Consider the following 25,227-nt stretch of genomic DNA (forward strand, 5'->3'; position numbering starts at 1 on the left):
AGGTGCGAACAAATGTTTTGAATTTTATCATACAGAGTTGTTGTCTCAGTCACCATCATCACTCACACAGCTTGAAACACTCGATATGGAAGTACAGGAGAACAGTACTGGTCTGTGGGAGGTTCTCCATACTTTGAATATCAAGACTCTGAGTCTGACTCTTGATTGGATTCAGTGGACCGATTTGCGTACAGAGTCGTTGTCTAAATCACTTTCATCTCTCACACGTCTAGAAACTCTTAATGTTAGTGTGTGTGCAGACGGTAATTGTCCTTGGAAGGCTCTCCATGGTCTGAATATCAAGAGTCTGAGTCTGTTTCATTATGGTGACTGTAAAGATTTGCAAGCAGAGTCGTTGTATCAGTCATTAGCATCGCTCACACAGCTAGAAACGCTTAGTATTACGTTAGATCCAGACAGCCGTGGTCTATTGAGAGGTATCCATTGTCTGAATATAAAGAGACTGAACCTGAAGACTATGGAGTGGGGAGGTTTGCATACAGAGTTGATATCCTTGTCACTATCATCGCTCACACAGCTGGACACTCTTTGTATTGAGATGCCGTGTGATTATCAAGGTCTGTGGGAGGCTGTACATGGTCTGAATATCAAGCATCTAAGTCTGAGTGGCTTGTTGAAAAGTACTGGAATTGACGTGAAGCATACAATGTCGATGTCAAAGACACTTTCATCGCTTAAACTGCTAGAAACACTTAGTATTGATTTGGAGTATGAGAGACCTGGCCTATGGCTGGCTCTCCGTGGTCTGAACATCAAGAATTTGAGTCTGAGTGGCGTTCGTCAATCTTCCGGTATTGACGTGGACGTGAATAATCTTCTGAACATGGAGAATTTGAGTCCGAGTGGCGTTCGTAAATCTTCCGGTATTGACGTGAAGCATGCGGAAACGTTATCTCAGTCGCTATCATCACTCAAACAGCTTGAAACTTTAATAGTACATGTGCATGAATACGTCGCTCTGCAGGTACCTCAATCATTGAAGTATTTAAATATCTACTCAGACACAATGCTTCCATCCAAATTGCGCGAACTTGTGTACTCATTGGCTACGTGTACTCATACAATTGATAGTAAGCTGGAATTTGGTTGTGCTTCTAGTATTGATCCCCCAGAACGAATCCCAGTTCAGGAATACATTCCATTTCAACAGGAACTTGCTGCACGGAAAAATGTTGCAATGAAACGATTCCGAATATATGAATGGCCTGATTCTGCCGGTCGTGCCATGTCTGTACGTGACATTGGTGATGTTGATGAAGCTGCTAGCGATATCCTTAAAGATGATGTTTATAAAAGATTTGCTAAATATATGGACCTTTACAAAATTAATCGAATTTCAATGCGAATTCAGATTATTCCCGACTCACTGTCTTGAATAAGTGTACATTTTTGATGGATACTAAATTAAAATGATTCGGATTTTATTCATGTCTTGAAGTGTTTCTGATACTCTTTAACAATCGAAACTGTTTAAACATGATGTGTTAAATACTTTTTGTTGCTGTTGCTCAATACATGAACTTAAGCTATACCATTATGCTATCCTTATGTGTTTTTAAACTTCCGACGATAGGTTTTACACGAAAATATGGCGGAAACACATTATCTCCCGATTTTAAAACGGTCTCAGTCTAATGTATGTTGACATTTATTTATAACAATATATATTTATGTTAATCTCATCTTTAAAATAGATATTTCGCCGGAGCTTTTCTCTAACATGTATTAATTATTAAAATCAACACAATGGTGTTAAAGGGGCCTTTTTAACAGATTTTGGAATATTTTGAAGTTTGTCATTAAATGCTTTATATTGATACATGTAAACATTGGATCTTAAAAGCTCCAGTAAAAAATCAAGAACAAAATTTAAAAAAGGAAAAAAGTAGCCGGTACCAGGGCTCGAACCAGTGACCCCCGGAGTCCTGGAGTTAGTCTGAAGTAAAAGCTCATTAGCCCCCTCGGCTATTCCGCCGGGTATACACAGCAGAAGTATTTTATACCTTATATAAGCAATCTTCGTAGTTTCGTAAATTTAAACAACAACAGAACTCTCCAAATTATTCAATCGTTTCGCGTTGCAACGCTTTATCATTTTTAGGTTTTCAAATCGTCAAAAGATACATATAATAGCTATATTGGACTATGGTAAATGTTCAGTAATACTGTTTCTTCACAAATATCATAACTAAAACGAAAATTTGCGAATCTGAAACAACTTTTTTCAATTTTGTCAATTTACCAAACCGTGAAAAGATCTCTTTAATAAGTCTCCTAAGTCGTTAATGACTTGATATTTAAATCAGGGAACAACATGGCATGGTGATTATTTTGACCAGGTACAGAGCAAGTGGCACACTACTAAACGAAAAAAAAAACTATAGACAGATATTAATAGAATATAAACTATTATGTCTGAATGTCTGTCTGATATTACTTTTTTTGCTTTGTGTCAATGTTATTGTACATGTTTAAATTAAATGTATGCCTTTGTTTCAATGACTAATACAATTTGGAACATGTTGATACAACTTTATTAGTTCGCTTTCAAGCATGTACACGTTTACACAATTGTCAACGCATTCGAATAACATAAAAATATTGAATTATATGAAATATTTTAATTTCTTTAAAAAAAATATTATTCTAACCGCTTGATATGTTCAACTGTATCATATTAATAGGTTTTTATTTGCATGCTATGCATTGTGCCTGTCATGTTGATCGTTTCCAAAAATAGAACCCTTTAAACGTCGATAATGATAGAGTATTGTTTTTAGATGTTACAATAAAAAAATAGTTTTATAATGCACAACTACATGCATTTGTATGTAGTTCTATGTTCTTAAATAATGTAATTATATAAATGTATATGTCTTATTATTAACCAGTTGCGGTAGTTTCGGATTACTCAATGATTGAACGTGTGTTGCTTTTTATCTGATTGTAAAATAAGCATTGTCATGGTTGAAATACAAATAAAATTAACACTGTTGGCGTTGACTTTGTTATAAACATTAATGACTCTTAGAATGATTAAGTTGATGTTTTACTGACGATGCTGAAAGATGTTGATGATATTGCTGTTGTTGTTGCTGCTGTGGTTTGTGCTTCTGCTACCGATGATGATTTAGCCGACGCCGACGAAAACGGCGTCGACGATGAGTACAACGACAACGAAGATATGATAAAGATGATGATTGTGGTGGAAGTGGTGGTGATGATGGTGGTGGTGATGATGATGAAGCTGATGATGATGACGAAATGATGATGGTTTCGATTTAATGAAATTTTTTGAAATTAAGCAAATAATAATACAAACTGGTGAAATTCGGCAGAAATACTATATCAAAGTGAAAACAGCAAAACTTTATAAAATTGTGGTAATATAATAAATATAATTTGCTTTGTGTATTCAAACATATTAAACAAATCTAAATGGTATTGTTAGCTATATTTAAATAACAATTATACAAAATAGTTCTAACAAGCAAAACCTACAACTATTATAAGTATAATTACCGGAAGACATTCATGTGTAAGTAATAAAAGATGGTTTATTGGTTCATATGTTGTGAATACAGTGTTTTACTATAACAAGGAACACACAAACTACTTGAAAACAAAAGTGGCATTCACTATTTTCCACATCCCAAGAACGGTACACCTAATGTGAAATCAGCAGTACATCAATATAAAGAAGTGAAACTCCAGCTGCTGGGGCAGTATTGAATTCCTATTATATACGAAAACAAGGTTTCTAAAAATAATAAAAATAACAATACCGCTACCAGCCTCTGAAGGCTAAAAATATAACAACATCACAGAAGTGTACGGGGATACACGCTACTGCATCCTCGCAGCACACATCAAACTGTTGTGCAATTCAATATAAAGAAGTGAAACTCCAGCTGCTGGAGCAGTATTGAATTCCTATTATATACGAAAACAAGGTGTCTAAAAATAATAAAAACAAGGGCTGTTTGTAAAACATGCATGCCCCCCATATGGGCTCTCCGTTGTAGTGACAGCCATTGTGTGAATATGTTTTTTGTCACTGTGACCTTGACCTTTGACCTAGTGACTTGAAAATCTATAGGGGTCATCTGCCAATCAATGTACCTATGAAGTTTCATGATCCTAGCCATAAGTGTTCTTGAGTTATCATCCAGAAACCATTTTACTATTTTGGGTCATCGTGACTTTGACCTTTGACCTAGTGACCTCAAAATCAATAGGGGTCATCTGCGAGTCATGATCAATCTACCTATCAAGTTTCATGATCCTAGGAATAAGCGTTCTTCAGTTATCATCCGGAAACCATTTTACTATTTCGGGCCACCGTGAACTTGACCTATGACCTAGTGACCTCAAAATGGATAGGGGTCATCTGCGAGTCATGATCAATGTACCTATGAAGTTTCATGATCCTAGGCATAAGCGCTCTTGAGTTATCATCCGGAAACCATTTTACTATTTCGGGTCACCATGACCTTGACCTTTGACCTAGTGACCTCAAAATCAATAGGGGTCATCTGCGAGTCATGATCAATGTACCTTTGAAGTGTTATGATCGTAGCCATTAGCGTTCTTAAGTTATCATCCGGAAACCATTTTACTATTTCAGGTCACCATGACCTTGACCTTTGACCTAGTGACTTGAAAATCAATAGGGGTCAACTGCCAGTCATGATCAATGTACCTATCAAGTTTCATGATCCTAGGCATAAGCGTTCTTGAGTTATCATCCGTAAACTATTTTACTATTGCGGGTCACTGTGACCTTGACCTTTGACCTTGTGACCTGAAAATCAATAGGGGTCATCTGCGAGTCATGATCAATGTACCTATGACGTTTCATGATCCTAGGCATAAGTGTTCTTGAGTTATCATCCGGAAACCATTTTACTATTTCGGGTCACCGTGACCTTGACCTTTGACCTAGTGACCTGAAAATCAATAGGAGTCATCTGCCAGCCATTATCAATCTACCTACGAAGTTTCATGATCCTAGGCATAAACGTTCTTGAGTTATCATCCGGAATCCATTTTACTATTTCATGTCACTGTGACCTTGACCTTTGACCTAGTGACTTGAAAATTAATAGGGGTCATCTGTGAGTCATGATCAATCTACCTATCAAGTTTCATGATCCTAGGCCTAAGCGTTCTTGAATTGTAATCCGGAAACCATTTTACTATTTTGGAACACTGTGACCTTGACCTTTGACCTAGTGACCTGAAAATCAATAGGGGTCATCTGCGAGTCATGATCAATCTACCTATAAAGTTTCATGATCCTACACCTAAGCGTTCTTGAGTTATCATCCGCTAACCATTTTACTATTGCGGGTCACCGTGACCTTGACCTTTGACCTAGTGACCTGAAACTCAATAGAGGTCATCTGCGAGTCATGATCAATGTACCTATGAAGTTTCATGATCCTAGGCATAAGCGTTCTGTAGTTATCATCCGGTAAGCATTTTACTATTTTCGGTCACTGTGACCGTGACCTTTGACCTGAAAATCAATAGGGGTCATCTGCCAGCCATCATCAATCTACCTATGAAGTTTCATGATCCTAGGCATAAGCGTTCTTGAGGTATCATCCGGAAACCATTTTACTATTTCATGTCACTGTGACCTTGACCTTTGACCTAGTGACCTAAAAATCAATAGGGGTCATCTGCAAGTCATGATCAATCTACCTATCAAGTTTCATGATCCTAGGCCTAAGCGTTCTTGAATAATCATTCGGAAACCATTTTACTATTTTGGGTCACTGTGACCTTGATGTTTGACCTAGTGACCTGAAAATCAATAGGGGTCATCTGCGAGTCATGATCAATCTACCTATTAAGTTTCATGATCCTAGGCCTAAGCGTTCTTGAGTTAATATCCGGAAACCATTTTACTATTTGCAGGTCACCGTGACCTTGACCTTTGACCTAGTGACCTCAAAATCAATAGGGATCATCTGCGAGTCATGACCAATGTACCTATAAAGTTTCATGATCCTAGGCCCAAGCGTTCTTGAGTTATCATCCGGAAACCACCTGGTGGACGGACCGACAGACCGACCGACATGAGCAAAGCAATATACCCCCTCCTCTTCGAAGGGGGGCATAATAACAATACCGCTACCAGCCTCTGAAGGCTGAAAATATAACAACATCGAAGATGTGTACGGGGATACACGCTACTGCATCCACGCAGCACACATCAAACTTAACATAAATAACATCAACATCTCAAAACTTCACGTACCATAACATGTTGAACAAATTTGCTACATAAATTGGAAACATTTAACCAAGAGAATATTTCTAATATTAGCACACAAATATGTTCAAGCGCTGGTTAATTGTGTCTTATTAGTTTATTATGGGCTTCCATTTCAAAGTAGTTTAAATGGGGATTTTCATGGCAATAACATAATGAAAAGTGTGGAATATTGTCACTATTTATTGTTTAAAGAACTGCATTATCAATTGCTACTAGTGATGTCTGTCATACCAGAGTCAAACATGTAATATTCTAATCTTTTACTAAACATCAGTCAGTCAGTGCAAATTTAATGGCCTCTGGTCCGATCTTCAAGTCTCCAGTGTCAAGGTCACGGCCCGTGTAGAACTGGGCCCACACTGGACAGTGGTCACTCACGACCCCGCCCCACGTCCAGCCCTTGGGGATCCAGGGACTGGACAGTCCCTCTCTCACGACGTCACATTGACCTGTGCAGGGGAATAAAATATATTACCATAAAACCGCCTAAAACAGCATTATTGTAGACTTCTGGTGATCTCATGAGCAGATTTTAAATTGTTTATGAACTAACATTAACAAATTTTCGTAATATGTTAAGTTATTCCACAATTCGATTGCATATTTACTGGTGGATTTTTTTGCGGGAATAATGGCATCATCATAATTAAATCTCCAAGGTTTGAAATATGATACATTTATGTTCATTTGAGAATCAGGAACATAAAGTATTGATAAATGCCTCTTCTTTGTTTTTCATTGACTAACATAATTAATTCAATCGATAATATAGTATTTTCCAATTAATCAAGGGTAAGCAAACTTTAAATAAACATCAACTGATGGAAATCTTCAACACAAATCGTTTACAATGCACAAAGCTTTGGACCAGCAAAATCAAGCACAATATAACAACAATATTAACAAGCAAATTTGTTGAATTGATATCCCTCGCCAAAGATAAATTTTGAGATGGTCAATCAGAAGGATGGATGGACTGACAAAGACCAATTTATTATCCCTCCACCTCTGGCGGGGAATAAAATAATTCTTACCAGTGAACACTTGTTTTGTCTGTTTAGATATCCAGATGTTATCGTATGTCTTGCTGCCTTTTTTGTTGGCGTCGCTTATGTTTGTGAAGACACCGTCGGCAATACAATTGTGATAGCCTTGATTTCGAAGATCGTCAAAATCTAAAATAAACAAAAAACATCATTCATTTAATATTGAAAACCTTATATAAAACATTTCTAATAGAATTTTTGAATGCACATTGTTTTTGACAGATTTCAAACTAAATTCATAACAACTTATAGCAAAACGATGTAATTCAAAGATTAAAAGGTAATTCCAACTATCTTTGGAGTAGCCTCACTTATGTGTTGCCAGATTATTTTTGTGTATGGCTAGCAACCCTACTTTATGAACAAGAGCTGTGTTTGTGAATCACCATGCCCCCTACTGTGCTTTGAAGCCGCACTGCAGCTATTTTAGAAACAAAGTTATAGTTTGAATGTAAAGGTCAGAGTGACCTTGACCGTTGACCTAGTGACCTCAAACCATGTTTGATTGTAGATCTTAATGAGATGCATGCTAATGTGAAATTTAAAAACATAGACCCAAGAGTTTTAATTTTGTGAGCAAGGTTAAAGTTTTGGGACAGACACACGCATACAATGACATACAGACAGACAGACAGACAGACAGACAGACAGACAGACAGACAGACAGACAGACAGACAGACAGACAGACAGACAGACAGGACAAAAACAATATACCTCCTGATCATTCGATCTGGGGTTATAAACACACTGTAGCTACAGACAATCAATACATCATGGAAAAGGGAGAAGATGGGCCTCCTGGAAGCCCCCAGGCCAAAGAACATCATCTCCACCAGGACCAACACTACCATCCATACATGTACCAGACTGGGGGGACTGGAGAGAGCGCAAGTTGCAGGAGATATAAGGAAGTTGAACTTTCATTAAATATGCGAATAATGGTAGACTAATTCTGGGCAAAAGCCATGGACTTTTGACGAGTTACTGATGCACTTGGGGTATAAGCAGGAGGATGCAGTACACGCACTGGCAGAAGCCCAGATGCTGTAAAAGTCAGCACAGAGAGCGCTCATCTGATGGCATCAGCATGGATCAGGACTACCTATTTCAATACAAAGAAGATCAACATGGACATAATCCAGTCATGAGTTCTACGCTCCGAAACAAAAGTGAAGAGAACGAAAATGATGACTTTTACAACAGTCCGTAAACCATCAGGCAAGACGAGCAAAATAGGAAAATCATAATTTTAATCGGTGAATTCAACACCAAGAACAGGGATAGGAGAACATCATGGGACAGCAAGGACTAGAAGAGATGAATGACTTCAGTAAGATTTTTGCCGACGTGTGTGTCACAAGTAACCTGGTCATCGGATTAATTATTTTCCATCCCAAAAGGATACACAATGGTTAAACAAGCATGACAGAAAAGAAAGCATGCAAGAACAGAACCAATGGCCTGTACTCAATCACCAAGTGAATATCAGGAAAATATGACAAATAAGAGCCGCAAGTAATGGAAAAGATATGAGGAGTGAAAGCAGACAACGAAGTGCAGAAAAAGAGATGGATCGAGCCATTCGAGGAGCTACTATACAGGCCAGCTTCTGCTAAGCCATCAGATAAACCACAAGCGATCTGCCAATCAAGTGTTGTGAAGAAGAGATGGATCGAGCCATTCCAGGAGCTACTCTACAGGCAAGCTTCTGCTAGGTCACCAGATAAACCACTAGCGATCTGCCAATCAAGTGTTGCGTATTCAAGAAGAAAGATATCAACCGCACAATCAAGCAGTTGGAGATCGGCTAGTCTGCAAGACCTGACAGCATACTGCCAATAGCTCTAAAGGCTTACATCAAGACCAGGGAGGAGTAACTCTACACGCTCTTCAGCATGATATGGGAAGACAAAGTTCATATTCCAATTACTTAGGGGAACGTTGTCTTTCATGTCAGGAAAAGTGTTAATCGCATTATGCCTATCCGAATAAAAAAGATTAACCTGACCAGCATCTACATGACCAATGAGCGGACTTACGAAAGATGAGTTCGTGCACGGTCACATCGCAATCCTGCACATCATACTGGAACATTTTCCTTAAGTGTGACTCATCCGTCTATGTAAACTTCATCAATTATGAAAATGTGTTCAAAAGAATTGACCGGAAGTCCCAACTGAGATACTACAGAGTGCCAGTAAAGATCATAGCATCATCTGCGAGTCTGATTAAATGATGACCTGCATAAGTGTAAACGGCAGGAAACACACCCACACCTTGGTAGTAGTAACCAGAGTAAGGCAAGGCTGCTTATTCTCACCTTTTCTGTTCCAACTGTCATTGTGCCCTCGTTGGACCAGAAGCACAATTGCATCTAGTGTTGCAAGCAGTTGGACCATATGGACTATCCGACAATCTAGCTTTTATATCTGAAACCCCACAGCAGAAGCAGGAAAAATCCAACATTTTTTTTTAAAACTTAGCTTGGGTAGAGCAATGATTTCAAGACCAACACATCCAACGCCAAACCCATCGCCAGTCTGCATCCAACACAACAAGGCAATTTCTCCCCTGGAACACTCAATGGAAGAGGATGAACAGGCAGCATAGAAACAACTGCCATTGAGACCTGGATGAATCTTAGGTTCAAGTTACATGGGAAAAACATCATAGCTGGGGTGCCTTAACCAGAACTATTACGCCAGGAGGAAACTGACGGGCCCACAGGCCAAGATGAGTTGAGATGAGATATATTAACATTGTTAAATATTATATTCCATCTATGAATTATACTGCAAACAAGAGTTCCACAGTCGAGATATATTCCCCCCCCCACAAACTAGTGACCCCAATTTCAATAGGGGTCATCTACTGTTTAAGGCTAATGCCCATGCGAAGCATCAAGCCAATCGGTCAATTCGCTGATGAATTATTGATCACAACAATTTTCACATTTATTGTGACACTGACCTTGACCTATAACGTAGTGACCCAAATTTCAATAGGGGTCATCTAGTGTCAAAGGAAAATGCGTATGTGGAGTATCAAGACAATGGTTCAATTCGTTGATGAATTATTAATCAGAAACACTTTTTTCACTTATTGTGCCAGTGACCATGACCTTTGACATAGTGACTCCAATTTCAATAGGGTTCATCTACTGTCCAAGGCCAATGCACATGGGAAGTATCAAGCTAATCGGTGAATCAGTTGACAAGTTATTGATCGGAAACAAGTTCACACTTTGTGTGTAACAGTGACCTTGACATAGTGACCCCAAATTCAATAGGGGTTATTTACTGCCGAATGCCAATGCACATGGGAAATATGAAGCCAATCGGTCAATGCGTTTAGGAGTTATTAATGGGAAACTATTTTCACACTTAGTGTGATAGTGACCTTGATCTTTTACCTAGTTACCTCAATTTCATAGGGGTCATTTACTATAGAAGGCCAATGCACATGTGAAGTATCACGCCAATTGGTCAATTAGTTGACGAGTAATTGATCGGAAACGATTTTCACACTTTGTGTGATAGTGACCTTGACCTAGTGACCCCAATTTCAATAGGGGATATCTACTGTCAACCAGTGTAGTGTTTTTCTCAGGAGGACAAAGGAGAATGCCGCATTACTTTCAAAAAGGGCATTTAAGCGCGCATTTAGGCAAAAAGGGCAAAAATGTTCCGTGAATACCTGATTTAGGGAGAAACATGTAATCACATCAGAGGCAGTTGTGGAAAAACAAAAAATAAACAAGCACATTAAATGGTGAATGGTGTATTTAACTTGCTTTGATTTATTTTAATATATTTAGATTGCAATGTACATTTAAGTTCCATGCTGTTTCAGTAAACTGTACAGCACATCAAACATAATAAAGCAATATATGCATATGAATCTGATTATACACAGAACTACTAACATAAAAATCTTTGCAGATGTTTAACATTGCGAGTAAACTGATCGCTAACAATATGTAAACACTCGTTTCCGTGATATACATTCACTGAGTAGATTACAAATAAATATGTTCTTGCTATCTAAAACATTTGTATGCATTGTTGATTATCACAGACATTTCATTAATTCCTTCTAAATGTATGATCTCCATCGTTAATTCGATCGTTTACGATTGTATTTGCCATTTTTGCTGAGTCACAATTTAATTCTGTATGTCCGCCATCTCGTAAAGCGACAGGTGCGCATAGCAAAGTAAAATCTTACAATATGTCCGCCTAATACGCGAATTGCATTTTGTTTTATTGGTTTACGTCTTAGAAATTATTGTCCCCTACCGGTTTCATGAAACTTGAAACATGGATAAATGGCAATATGGACATTATGTACGTCATTTCATTTTGTTCCCACGTCAAAAAGAATGGTTGCTAGGCAACAAAGAGACAAGAAATTACTGCAGAAAATGGTGGTTTTCTGGATCCTGTGATAACTTTTAAAGTTCTTTATATTTTTTTCATGAAATTTAAAACATGGATAGATGGCTATCTGGACATTATGCACTTTTTTATTTTCTTCATACGTCAAAAATTTTGGTTGCTATGGCAACAAATAAAAATATAAAAATATTTCTAAAATGGTGGAGCCGGTAGGGGACATATATTGCTTGGCAATAGTCTTGTTTCAATAATTAAATATCTTAAAGACGATAACGATAATAAAATTAATTTGTGTTTTTAAATGTAAATATGCGTAAAATATATGTTTTGATATAACTGAATTATGCATGGAATGCACAATTTCCAGGAGGATAACACCAAGTTTTTCATCAAAAGTCTCCAAAGTAACAGTCCACAAATTTATCGTGGAGGAGTACACATCACCGACCGATAAATGCACTTGGTATAACATAGCCTCTGACATTATCGATTGATATTAACGCATGACTAATTCACAACCACGCGAATCTTCACTGCCTTGGAGCCATTATCTGATACTAGTCGGCTTAGAAGTTTGGTCAAGGGGAAATTATGATGTTATCAATAAGGGCGGAAAACAGCGGGTGCCCATGAAAGGGCATTGCCGCGGCCTTTGGAAAGGGCAGCGTAGCGCTAAATGGCTTTGAAAGGGGGCAGCGTGGCCCTTCAAAAAAGGGAATGGCGCCGCGCCACGCTAACAGGGCCTGGGAAAACGCTACAAGGCCAATGCACATGTTAAGTATCAAGCCAATTGGTCAATTGCTTGACAAGTTATTGATCAGAAACGATTTTCACACTTAGTGAGACAGTGACCTTGACCTTTGACCTAGTGACCCCAATTTCAATAGGGGTCATATACTGTCAAAGGTCAATGCACATTTGAAGTATCAAGCCAATTGGTCCATTCGTTGACAAGTTATTGATCCGAAACAAACTGGTCTACCGACAGACAAACCGACTGACATCTAGCAAAACAATATAAGTGTGATAGTGACCTCGACCTTTGATCTAGTGACCCCAATTTCAATAGGGGTCATCTACTGTCCAAGGCCAATGCACATGTGAAGTATCAAGCCAACTGGTTAATTCGTTTATGAGTTATTGATCACAAATGAACTGGTCTACCGAAAGACAAACCGACCGACATCCAGCAAACAATACATGTACCCCTTCTTCTTTGAAGAGGGGCATAAATATCATATTATTTATTAATTTTGATCAGTTTCATTATAAAAATCAAACGACTAACCTTTAGTAACTGGAGACAGGTTAAAGTCACCAAGCAGTATAATATCATTTTCCCCTGCAATGACAAAAGGAAATTTAACAAGGGCTGTTTGTAAAACATGCATGTCCCCCAAATGGGCTGTCCGTTGTAGTGGCAGCCGTTGTGCAAATACCATTTTTGTCACTGTGACCTTGACCTTTGACCTAGTGACCTGAAAATCAATAGGGGTCATTTGCGAGTCACGATCAATGTACCAATGAAGTGTCATGATCCTAGGCAAAAGCGTTCTTGAGTTATCATCCGAAAATCATTTTCCTATTTTGGGTCACCGTGACCTTGACCTTTGACCTTGTGACCTCAAAATCAATAGGGGTCATCTGCAAGTCATGATCAATCTACCTATGAAGTTTCATGATCCTAGGCGTATGCGTTCTTGAGTTATCATCCGAAAACCATTTTACTATTTTGGATCACCATGACCTTTACCTTTGACCTAGTGACCTCAAAATCAATAGGGATCATCTGCGAGTCATGATCAATCTACCCATGAAGTTTCATGATCCCAGGCGTATGCGTTCTTGAGTTATCATCCAGAAACCATTTTACTATTTCTGGTCACCGTGACCTTGACCTTTGACCTAGTGACCTCAGAATCAATATGGGTCATCTGCAAGTCATGATCAATCTACCCGTGAAGTTTCATGTTCCTAGGCATATGCGTTCTTGAGTTATCATTCAAAAACCATTTTACTATTTCTGGTCACCGTGACCTTGACCTTTAACCTAGTGACCTCAAAATCAATAGGGGTCATCTGCGAGTCATGATCAATGTACCTATGAAGTTTCATGATCCTAGGCCCAAGCGTTCTTGAGTTCTTCGAAGGGGGGCATAAATATTGTAGATATATGGATATTTACAAGTTATATTTGTCAGGCCAGCTAGCTTGGTTGGTAGGGAGCTGGACTACAAATCCGAGGATCGACAGTGCGTTTCCCGGCAAGCCCACATAAATTGTGATGGAACAGGTATTAAAATCCTTTAAACTGCCGTTCTTCCTGTCTGCAGATTCAAGTAAGGCAGCTGTCAGTTAATGGCTAAATTGTGTGCACTTAGTACTGATAAAGAAGCAAATCCATAAAATGAAAATTAAAGGATATGTTTACATAGTAATAAGGAATTGAGTATACAACGTATAATCTGTGCAACTGTTAATGTTTGTTAAGCTTTAATTTTAGGCTGATTTAAGTGGAATATAAATATTCAACGAAAGTTGTTTACATCTGAAATAAAATGTGGCAGAATTCAGTAAGGTTGATTTGGGATGTGGTATTTGTTAAGGAGAGTTAAAGACAATATGTTTGATCCGGGTTCATAACTCTGGTGAACTGAATATTGTTTTGCCTCAAACAAAACGCCTCATAAAAATTGCTCTTTACCTGGAAGAGCAGTCCTAATGGCCTCTATAAGGTTGGGGATATTGTCAATCTCTGCCTGCAGTCGACCGATGTCCTCATTCTCCAGACCGGTTGCCTTCAGATATACACTTACCAGTGCGCAGTCAAAACCGCTGATCTGTTAAATGCATTTTATACCATATTATTTTTAGATTGCATTGTAAAAGTTTCTACCCCGTAATAATGTAATCAATTTACCAGGGACCCTGATAAATCATCGTGCCCATAAGATGAAGCAAAAATTTATATAAAAACAGTTATGTGCTTCAAATTAAAAGTATTTTTTTCTTAGAAATACAAATTTTAATGGGTCAGTCATTTCGTTTTATCATATCACTTGAATATTGTCAAGTTGAGTCAATTTGTAGTTGATTTCGTCATTTAAGAATTTGAGAGTCATTTTGTAGTAGAGCTGGTAATTTTGTAGTTCATTATATAGCTGACCTAGTAATAATTTTGTTGAGATAGTAACTTTTTAGTTGCGTAGGTCATTTTGTAGCTAAGTAAGTAATCTAGTAGATGAGCTAGTCATGTTGTAAAATTAGTGAGTCATTGTGTTGTTGAGTAAAACATTGTGTAATGAAGTAAGTCATTTTGTGGTTAAGTCAGTCATTTTGTATAAGAGTTAGTCAATTTTAATTGAGCTTTTCATGTTTCACTTGAACTTCATGTTGTAGTTGATAAAAAATACAGTTGAGCAAGTCATGTTGTAGAAAAGTTGGTCATTTTGTAATTCAGTAAAAAACATTATAGCTTAGTAGGACATTTTCAATTGAGTTAGTCATTATGTAGCTTAGTAAGCATTAAGTTGAGTAAATCAGTTTGCAGAGGACGTAGCAAAGTTGTAGTGTCGCTAGTCATTTTGTTTTTGAATAAGTCATTTTGTAAAAGCCAAATTAAGATCTCCCTAGAGTAGGAACATTCTTAAGGTCTCCTCCAAAGACACCAAGAACTGGTTCTAACCAGGAAAAGGACTCAAAAGCAATACAACTAAACAAAATAGGTTTAAACTAAAGTAACATGAAACTCTTTGCTCATAAACAACTCAACACTTCAAGTAAGCAATTAAAGATGGTGCATACTTTCATAGAAGACTACACAACCTTGAACGTAGCAATGCAGGGTCGTCTAGTGAAGGGTTTCTGTTTCTTGTCCATAGCCAGGAGGGTAGAGCTTACTAGGGCAACGCCCTGCATTTCATCATACAGGAATCCATTGTACTCCTTACTCTGAGGCGAGAACAAAAAGAACAACAATGAAATATAAATTAAAACAGGTAAACTACAAGTAGATCAGACAAGAGGGCCTGAAGGACCCAAAGTCGCTCATCTGTGATAGAAAGGAACTTACTTGTTATGAGCAGCCCATGAAGATTGAACTATAATAATGACTTTTAGAGTGTTAATAAGGCTTTACTATAGCCATATAAGGAAAACTGCCACTCCCCTGGCGGCCATGTTTTTCAACTGACCGGAACCATTTTCAAACTCAGACGAGATATCATAAGAAAAATGTGTCATGAAGATTGGACTACAAATGTGACTTCTAGAGTGTTAACAAGGTTTTACTATATCCAAATAAGCAAAATTGCTCCACCCACTGGCGGCCATGCGTTTTTAACGAATCGGAACCATTTTAGAACTCAGCCGAAATATCATTAGAACAAATTTTCTTACCAGTTTAGAGTGTAAACAAAGCAAAAATGTTGACGACATACAAAAGGTTAAAACAAAAGCTCACCATGAGTACGATGTGCTCAGGTGAGCTTAACAAGTAATCAATCTTGTAATATTTTTACCTATTAGTGTCAACAATAATGTATTAATTCTTCAGCAAATCCTGCCAATCCAAAACTAGCAGATTTTGACAAATGTGTTGTGTTTAAATCTTGCCAATAAAAAAGTAGCAGAATTCGACAATTTTGTGTGTGCTTTATCTTGCATAAACCTATCTATCTCTTAATTATAATCAGAAGCATGCATATAAATCTCAAACCGTATTTCCAGTACTTAAAATATACAATAAATATTGCAAGATATTCTTGACACCTGCCCATCCGGTACTACAGATAGGGGGAGGATTGTAAGCAATCTTGTTTTGTTTGCGTATGTTTGCTGGGATAGCTGTTTTACAAATTTTAGATACCCACACTTATGCAAGTAACGGACAACAACTGCCTTTTTTAATCAGAGGTAGATGGAAAATGGTTGTAGAAAGAATTTTAGGACCAATCGATTCCAAAGCACACAGATGATTTGAGTCTTTCTCTTATAAGTTGCTTAATCTAGAAATGTCTTTGTCTTTCACTTGCTAATGAGTTGCTGAAGCATAGACATAAAACTTGCATTTGAAAAAAAACACAACATTAAATTAATAACAAGAGAGCCTGAAAGGCTCAACGTCGCTCACCTGAGATTCAAAGGAACTGACCTTTTTTGTGCAGCCCTTTGATGTCATTTGATGAAATGATCTTACCAACGTTCATGCATAGTGAACACTCTGGCGGTCACGTTTTTCAAAAAACCAGAACCATTTAAGCACACATCCATGATATAATTAAAACAAATATGCTGACATAGTTTCATGAAGATTGGACAATAAATGTGACTTAAAGAGTGTTAACAAGTTTTGACAATAGCCATATAGGATAAAATGCCCGCCCCCTGGTGACCATATTTTTCAATCAAGTGCAAGAATTTTTCAACTCATCTAAGATATCGTTACGAAAAATCTTCTGACCAAGTTTCTTGAAAATCAGACAATAAATGTGGCCTGACTAGCCTCTAGAGTGTAAATAAGGTTTTACTGTAGCCATAAAGCCATATAAGGAAAAATGCCCCGCTCCCTAATGCCCATGTTTTTCAACCAACGAGAACTATTTTTTTCAACTCATCTAAGATATCATTAGGACAAATGTTCTGACCAAGTTTCATGATGATCGGACAATAAATATGGCCTCTTGAGTGTTAACAGGATTTTGCAATATCCATATAAGGAAGAAATGCCCCGCCTCCTTTTGGCAATGTTTTGCAACCAACCCGAACCAGTTTTGAACTCATACAAGATATCATTATGATGAATCTTTTGAGCAAATTTCATGAAAATCGGGCAATAAATTTGGCCACTAGAGTGTGAACAAGGTTTTCTTAATTTATATACAGCCATATAAGGAAAAATGCCCCGCCCCCTGGAGGCCATGTTTTCAAGCAATCACAACCAATTTAAACATTGGCCAATATATCATTAGGGCAAATCTTCTGACCAACTTTCATGATGATCATACAATAAATGTGGCCTCTAGAGTGATAACAAGGAATTAATACAGCTATATTATGACCAAAAGATGTTTTTGTCAGAAACACAATGCCCCCTAATGCACCGCTTTTTTTAACCTTTGACCTTGAATGATGACCTTGACCTTTCACCACTGAAAATGTGCAGCTTCGTGAGATACACATGCATGCCAAATATCAAGTTGCTATGTTCAATATTTCAAAAGTCATTGAAAAACTTTACTATATTAAAGTTTTAAATTTTCGACCTTTGACCTTGAAGGATGACCTTGATCTTTCACCACTCAAAAGGTGCAGCTCCATGAGATACACATACATGCCAAATATCAAGTTGCTATGTTCAATATTTCAAAAGTTATTGCAAAACTTCACTATATTCAATATTTAATTTTTGACCTTTGACCTTGAAGGATGACCTTGACCTTTCACTCCTTAAAATGTGAAGCTGCATGAGATGAACATGCATGCCAAATATCAAGTTGTTATGTTCAATATTTCAAAAGTTATTGCAAAACTTTACTGTAAGGTTAAAGTTTTGGGACAGAATGACAGACAGAAAGAAAGACAGACATGCCAAAAACAATTTACCCCCAATCTATCGATCAGGGGGCATAAAAATGCCCCGCCCCCTTGGCGGCAATGTTTTTCTACCAATCGGCGTCATTTTCGAACTCGTCCAAGATAACATTGGCATGAATTTTCTGACAAATTTTTATGAAGATCGGACAACAAATGTGGCCTCTAGCGTGTTAACAAGGTTTTACTAAAGCCATATTTAGCCATACATTGAAAAATACCCCGCCTCCTAGAAACCGTGTTTTTAAAACAAACCTTACCATTTTCGAACTCATCCAATATATCACTGACCGGATTTCATGAGGATTGGACGATAAATATGGCCTCTAGAGTATTAACAAGGCAAATGTTGACGCCGCATAACACACGACGACGGACAAAAGGCGATCACAAAAGCTTACCATGAGCACATTGTGCTCAGGTGAGCTAAACATGTTCAGATGTTTTGTGTGTACCTAAAAAGCATGCAAAATGAGGAGAAGAAACATGGAGCAAGGCTACGCAACATGCTGTTTTACGCCATATCTTCTCCAATACGTACCATATCCCCACTTAGCAGCCAAGTGCAGTGGAGTCTCTCCTATATCATTTACCGTATCCCCACTTAGCAGCCAAGTACAGTGGAGTCTCTCCCATATCATTTACCGTATCCACACTTAGCAGCCAAGTACAGTGGAGTCTCTCCCATATCACTCACCGTATCCCCACTTACCAGCCAAGTGCAGTGGAGTCTCTCCCATATCACTCACCATATCCCCACTTAGCAGCCAAGTGCAGTGGAGTCTCTCCCATATCACTCACCGTATCCCCACTTAGCAGCCAAGTACAGTGGAGTCTCTCCTATATCACTCACCATATCCCCACTTAGCAGCCAAGTGCAGTGGAGTCTCTCCCATATCACTCACCGTATCCCCACTTAGCAGCCAAGTACAGTGGAGTCTCTCCCATATCAAACACCGTATCCCCACTTAGCAGCCAAGTGCAGTGGAGTCTCTCCCATATCACACACCGTATCCCCATTTAGCAGCCAAGTGCAGTGGAGTCTCTCCCATATCACTCACCATATCCCCACTTAGCAGCCAAGTGCAGTGGAGTCTCTCCCATATCATTGCCTGCGTTTACATCAACACGACTCCTTAGGCTGTCCAAGAACAGAATGGCTTTCACACACTAAAATGAACGTGCAATGTGGACATATTATAATATTAGCAGCGCTCTGGGAAAAACAGGGCTTAATGCATCTGCATTAAGTGCTGTCCCAGTTAAGTGTTGTCCCAGTTAAGTGTTGTCCCAGTTAAGTGTTGTCCCAGTTAAGTGTTGTCCCAGATGATCCTTTGCAATCTCCGTGTCAACTGGCGTTTTGCTAAGATATGTTAAACAATAACATAAAACGGGACAGCGTAGTCCCTGATTAGCCCGTGCAGATGGCACAGGCTAATCTACGACGCTGCACAGGCTAATCTTAGACGACACTTCACACACATGTATTATGCCCCGTTTTTCCAGAGTGTAAGTCAGAGTCAGACAGGTGTATTTGCTTATTGTTAATACTAATCTAAATATAACATCTAATATGAGGCTTGTCCTCAGCATTTTGGGTATATGACCCGTGAAATTGGGCATTTTAGAATCAATTTACTTTCAATTGGGAAAATTAGTATTGCTTGATTTTTAACTTTTAAATAATTATTGAAACAACTTGCATGACATATAAAATACTTAACATTAAGATATCAGTACAATAAGTATTGATGAATTTAGCAATGAACAATATGTTAGTTTATAACCCTGAATAACTACTACATTACGGAACTATGCATCATTAGGTATTTCGACATATTGAACATTATTTGTTAAATGCCTTTATTTACTTCCTCATGTCCATTTTAGGCACATAAATGCAGTGGAATGTTGCCTTCATTGTCTATGGCTCGCACTTAACCCCCAAAATGAACCAAGAGTAACTAAAAATACAAAAGAGTTATAAGTACAAGAGATGCCTTCGCAGGTGTGAAGCCTTTCTAACCATTTACCACTAAGTGTGAAGCCTATCTAACCCTTTACCACTAAGATACGTATTTTAACGCATTTGTAGTCATAAATATGTATGATATGTCTTTGTAAAGAAAGTCTCTTCTTAGCAAAAGTCTAGTTTAAGCGGAAAGTGTCATCCCTGATTTGACTGTGCGCACTGCACATCTGGGACGACACTTTACGCACATGCATTAAACCCCTTAATCACAGATCATCGCCCAAATCATGCTTTCATAGTTTTAGTAAGGCTCTGAGGAAGGGGCTCTTGTCTTCAATAATGTTGAAACAAGAAAACGTCGGAGACGGGTGATGCTCCCCAAAGGTTATTTTTGTCACAATATTGCACTTTATATTCAGATAAAAGGAAACCTCTTGAGGGGCATAACTTATAATAAGATGGATGGTTTAGCAACTTTAAAATGTCAAAGGGCCATAACTCTCCAAAAAAATCATATAACCAGAACCCACAAATAACATGCGCATTTCCTCAAAGTAGTTAAGCTTCCCATAAAGCTTCATTGAATTCTAATCAGTAGTTGGGTAGAAATAGCCCGGACAAGTATTGCACTATATGTACAGTTTAAATAAAATTCAAAGGGCCATAACTCTGTGAAAAATTATCTGACCATAACCGGCTGATAATATGCACATCTCCTGTTGGTAGTGAAGCTTCCCATAAAGTTTCATTGAATTCTGGTCATTTGTTGCGGAGAAATAGCCTGGACAAGAATTTCACTATATGTACAGTTAATGGAAAATTTCAAGGGCCATAACTCTGTGAAAAATGATCCGGCCAGAACCCGCTGATAATATGCACATCTTCTCTTGGTAGTGAAGCTTCCTATAAAGTTTAATTTAATAACGGCCATTAATTGCTGAGAAATAGCCCGGACACAAATTGTGCACGGACGGACACACGGACACAAGGACAAAGCGGCGACTATATGCTACCCAGGGATAACTTTGGCACATTTTCATTGATGGGCAAATACATTTTAGGCGTAGGTTTCCTTGAAACCTGGATGAAAATTATATGAATACAAATAATGTGAGAGGGTTTAGCCTAAGATTGGCAACAGAATTAAACAAAACCCTGTTATGCTTTAACATTTAAATTTCTTAAAATAAACACACTTCATGAAATTTCTACCTGATTTTAGTTCAAAAATTGACCATTATTTGACAAGCATTTTAAATTGTGTAAACACTTTCAATTTGTTGCCTTATTTTTTTCAAATATATTTAACAATAACAGCGGGACTACACAATTATTAAACTGTAATATAATGCGTTATCCTTATTAAGTCTGTTAGTAAATAAATGCTTGATTTTGCAAATCAAACTTTGACCAATTTTGTGATTCTCGTAAGTTAGTTATGTAGGCCCATACACAATGAAGGCTTTTGAATGAAACCTCATAAAGTATAAAACAAGTCTACATCGAGGAAAACTGGGCTTAATACATGTGCATAATGTCTTCCCAGATTAATCTGTACAGTCTGCATCAGATAATCAGGGACGACACTTTCCGCTTTGATTGAATTTTTCTTAAAAAGGAAGGCTCCCCTGAACGAAACTCTAGTCTATGTGGTAAGTGTTGTCCCAGATTAGCCTGTGCAGACCTGTGGTAAGTGTTGTCCCAGATTAGCCTGTGCAGACCTGTGGTAAGTGTTGTCCCAGATTAGCATGTGCAGACCTGTGGTAGGTGTTGTCCCAGATTAGCCTGTGCAGACCTGTGGTAAGTGTTGTCCCAGATTAGCCTGTGCAGACCTGTGGTAAGTGTTGTCCCAGATTAGCCTGTGCAGACATGTGGTAAGTGTTGTCCCAGATTAGCCTGTGCAGACCTGTGGTAAGTGTTGTCCCAGATTAGCCTGTGCAGACCTGTGGTAAGTGTTGTCCCAGATTAGCCTGTGCAGACCTGTGGTAAGTGTTGTCTCAGATTAGCCTGTGCAGACCTGTGGTAAGTGTTGTCCCAGATTAGCCTGTGCAGACCTGTGGTAAGTGTTGTCCCGGATAAGCCTGTGCAGACCTGTGGTAGGTGTTGTCCCAGATTAGCATGTGCAGACCTGTGGTAAGTGTTGTCCCAGATTAGCCTGTGCAGACCTGTGGTAAGTGCTGTCCCAGATTAGCCTGTGCAGACCTGTGGTAAGAGTTGTCCCAGATTAGACTGTGCAGACCTGTGGTAAGTGTTGTCCCAGATTAGCCTGTGCAGACCTGTGGTAAGTGTTGTCCCAGATTAGCCTGTGCAGACCTGTGGTAAGTGTTGTCTCAGATTAGCCTGTGCAGACCTGTGGTAAGTGTTGTCCCAGATTAGCCTGTGCAGACCTGTGGTAAGTGTTGTCCCGGATAAGCCTGTGCAGACCTGTGGTAGGTGTTGTCCCAGATTAGCATGTGCAGACCTGTGGTAAGTGTTGTCCCATATTAGCCTGTGCAGACCTGTGGTAAGTGCTGTCCCAGATTAGCCTGTGCAGACCTGTGTAAGTGTTGTCCCAGATTAGCCTGTGCAGACCTGTGGTGAGTGTTGTCCCAGATTAGCATGTGCAGACCTGTGGTAAGTGTTGTCCCAGATTAGCCTGTGCAGACCTGTGGTAAGTGTTGTCCCAGATTAGCCTGTGCAGACCTGTGGTAAGTGTTGTCCCAGACTAGCCTGTGCAGACCTGTGGTAAGTGTTGTCCCAGATTAGCCTGTGCAGACCTGTGGTAAGTGTTGTCCCAGATTAGCCTGTGCAGACCTGTGGTAAGTGTTGTCCCAGATTAGCCTGTGCAGACCTGTGGTAAGTGTTGTCCCAGATTAGCCTGTGCAGACCTGTGGTAAGTGTTGTCCCAGATTAGCCTGTGCAGACCTGTGGTAAGTGTTGTCCCAGATTAGACTGTGCAGGCCTGTGGTAAGTGATGTCCCAGATTAGCCTGTGCAGACCTGTGGTAAGTGTTGTCCCAGATTAGCCTGTGCAGACCTGTGGTAAGTGTTGTCCCAGATTAGACTGTGCAGACCTGTGGTAAGTGTTGTCCCGGATTAGTCTGTGCAGACCTGTGGTAAGTGTTGTCCCAGATTAGCCTGTGCAGACCTGTGGTAAGTGTTGTCCCGGATTAGCCTGTGCAGACCTGTGGTAAGTGTTGTCCCAGATTAGCCTGTGCAGACCTGTGGTAAGTGTGTTGTCTCAGATTAGCCTGTGCAGGTCTGTGGTAAGTGTTGTCCCAGATTAGCCTGTGCAGACCTGTGGTAAGTGTTGTCCCAGATTAGCATGTGCAGACCTGTGGTAAGTGTTGTCCCAGATTAGCCTGTGCAGACCTGTGGTAAGTGTTGTCTCAGATTAGCCTGTGCAGGCCTGTGGTAAGCGTTGTCCCAGATTAGCCTGTGCAGACCTGTGGTAAGTGCTGTCCCAGATTAGCCTGTGCAGACCTGTGGTAAGTGTTGTCCCAGATTAGCCTGTGCAGACCTGTGGTTAGTGTTGTCCCAGATTAGCCTGTGCATACCTGTGGTAAGTGTTGTCCCATATTAGCCTGTGCAGACCTGTGGTAAGTGTTGTCCGAGATTAGCATGTGCAGACCTGTGGTCAGTGTTGTCCCAGATTAGCCTGTGCAGAACTGTGGAAAGTGTTGTCCCAGATTAGCCTGTGCAGACCTGTGGTAAGTGATGTCCCAGATTAGCCTGTGCAGACCTGTGGTGAGTGATGTCCCAGATTAGCCTGTGCAGACCTGTGGTAAGTGTTGTCCCAGATTAGCCTGTGCAGACCTGTGGTAAGTGTTGTCCCAGATTAGCCTGTGCAGACCTGTGGTGAGTGTTGTCCCAGATTAGCCTGTGCAGACTGCACAGGTCCATCTTAGATGGCATTTGACGCACTTGCATTAAGTCTGGTTTGCCTAGAACGTGGATAAAACACACACATTTTACTCACAATGATGTTTTGATGTCCCTTCAATGCCGCCATATGCAGTGGAGTGCGACCCAGGACATCGGAAGCATCTGCAAGGCAACCGTTCTTGGATAAAATATCTATTAGTCCTGCCTAGACATATAGTGCGGCCAAATGAAGAGCTGACAAGAAAAAGAGCAGAGCTCCAGATAAGGTTTTGTGAAATTCTTAAATTACTACCAGATTTTCAAAAAGAATTATTAACTCTGAAATTTTCTTCTTAACGTTACTCCTAAGTTTTGGAAAATAATTATTATTTTTTCTAAATGACCTAAAAATAAATAAAATGTTAATTTTCATGCAAAAACAATCAAAATAAACATACTAGCAACTTTATTTATACGAGTTCAACAGATCCTTTTCAGTATTATACAAATTTATTTTTCCATACCTACAGATGCCCAAACTGTGCTTAGATTACATGCCTTAGATGAATTTTTACATATTTCACATTTAAAACGGGTCTCTCCTTCAATCTTTTCACCGATTAGCCACTGGACTTGTCCCTTCCACTCATTTAATGTTGTTTTTTTGTGTTTAAGTTTCGACCAGTTGTGTCGCGTTTTTGTTTAGCTTTTCCGACTGTGTCGGCAACTGAACATACAACATCGTATAAGATCTTTTCTATAATGTCTTTCTAAACTTTTAACTTCGGCTCACTTTGCGTAGAATATGTTGAAAGCGTGTTTTTGGACGCTTTGCAGATTTTTAGGACGCTCTCTGGGCGCCGCCAATGTTTTTGACAGATAGACTGTATACGCCGCTTTTATTTGAAAAACATGCGCTTTGTTAAACAAACCCGATAACCATTCTATATACGAACTCAATAAAAATCGATATGAACCGATGTAAAAATAATATTCGTAACTTGATTTTGTAATTCTTAATGGTACGACAAGATTTTAAAATAAATACGTAACGGACTTGAAAATAATTCG

General features: G+C 39.0%; 1 protein-coding gene and 1 long non-coding RNA gene across 5 annotated transcripts; both read right to left on the reverse strand.

Annotated features, from left to right (window-relative positions):
• Positions 1-6,471: 6,471 nt before the first annotated feature.
• Positions 6,472-24,407, reverse strand: LOC127845443 (endonuclease/exonuclease/phosphatase family domain-containing protein 1-like). 4 transcript variants are annotated; one of them, XM_052376356.1, is made up of 7 exons: positions 24,272-24,386; positions 19,404-19,512; positions 15,577-15,702; positions 14,456-14,591; positions 13,040-13,093; positions 7,342-7,482; positions 6,472-6,756 (listed from the first exon to the last, which is right to left on the reverse strand). In XM_052376356.1, the coding sequence occupies exons 2-7, from the start codon at positions 19,449-19,451 to the stop codon at positions 6,578-6,580; spliced, it is 684 nt and encodes a 227-aa protein (XP_052232316.1). In that variant the 5' UTR covers positions 19,452-19,512; positions 24,272-24,386; the 3' UTR covers positions 6,472-6,577. The 4 variants fall into 4 exon arrangements, with proteins under 4 accessions (XP_052232316.1, XP_052232317.1, XP_052232318.1 ...); XM_052376357.1 differs by lacking the exon at positions 19,404-19,512 and having other exon boundaries at positions 24,272-24,407; XM_052376358.1 differs by lacking the exons at positions 19,404-19,512; positions 24,272-24,386 and adding an exon at positions 19,196-19,270.
• LOC127845449 (uncharacterized) lies at positions 22,550-24,258 on the reverse strand. The gene is made up of 3 exons (XR_008033224.1): positions 24,072-24,258; positions 23,034-23,218; positions 22,550-22,701 (listed from the first exon to the last, which is right to left on the reverse strand). It is a non-coding gene; the product is annotated as an uncharacterized LOC127845449 (long non-coding RNA).
• Positions 24,408-25,227: the final 820 nt, after the last annotated feature.

Source organism: Dreissena polymorpha, chromosome 9 (genome assembly GCF_020536995.1).
Source record: "Dreissena polymorpha isolate Duluth1 chromosome 9, UMN_Dpol_1.0, whole genome shotgun sequence".
NCBI classification, from domain to species: Eukaryota; Metazoa; Mollusca; class Bivalvia; order Myida; family Dreissenidae; genus Dreissena; species Dreissena polymorpha.

Coding starts and splice junctions, on each gene's coding strand:
- LOC127845443 (XM_052376356.1), bottom strand. CDS start 19,451: ATGATATGGGAGAGACTCCACTGCACTTGGCTGCTAAGTGGGGATATG. Junction 14,592..15,576: donor CCTGCATTGCTACGTTCAAG/GTTGTGTAGTCT, acceptor TGCATTTAACAG/ATCAGCGGTTTTGACTGCGC. Junction 6,757..7,341: donor GACAAAACAAGTGTTCACTG/GTAAGAATTATT, acceptor TCCCCTGCACAG/GTCAATGTGACGTCGTGAGA.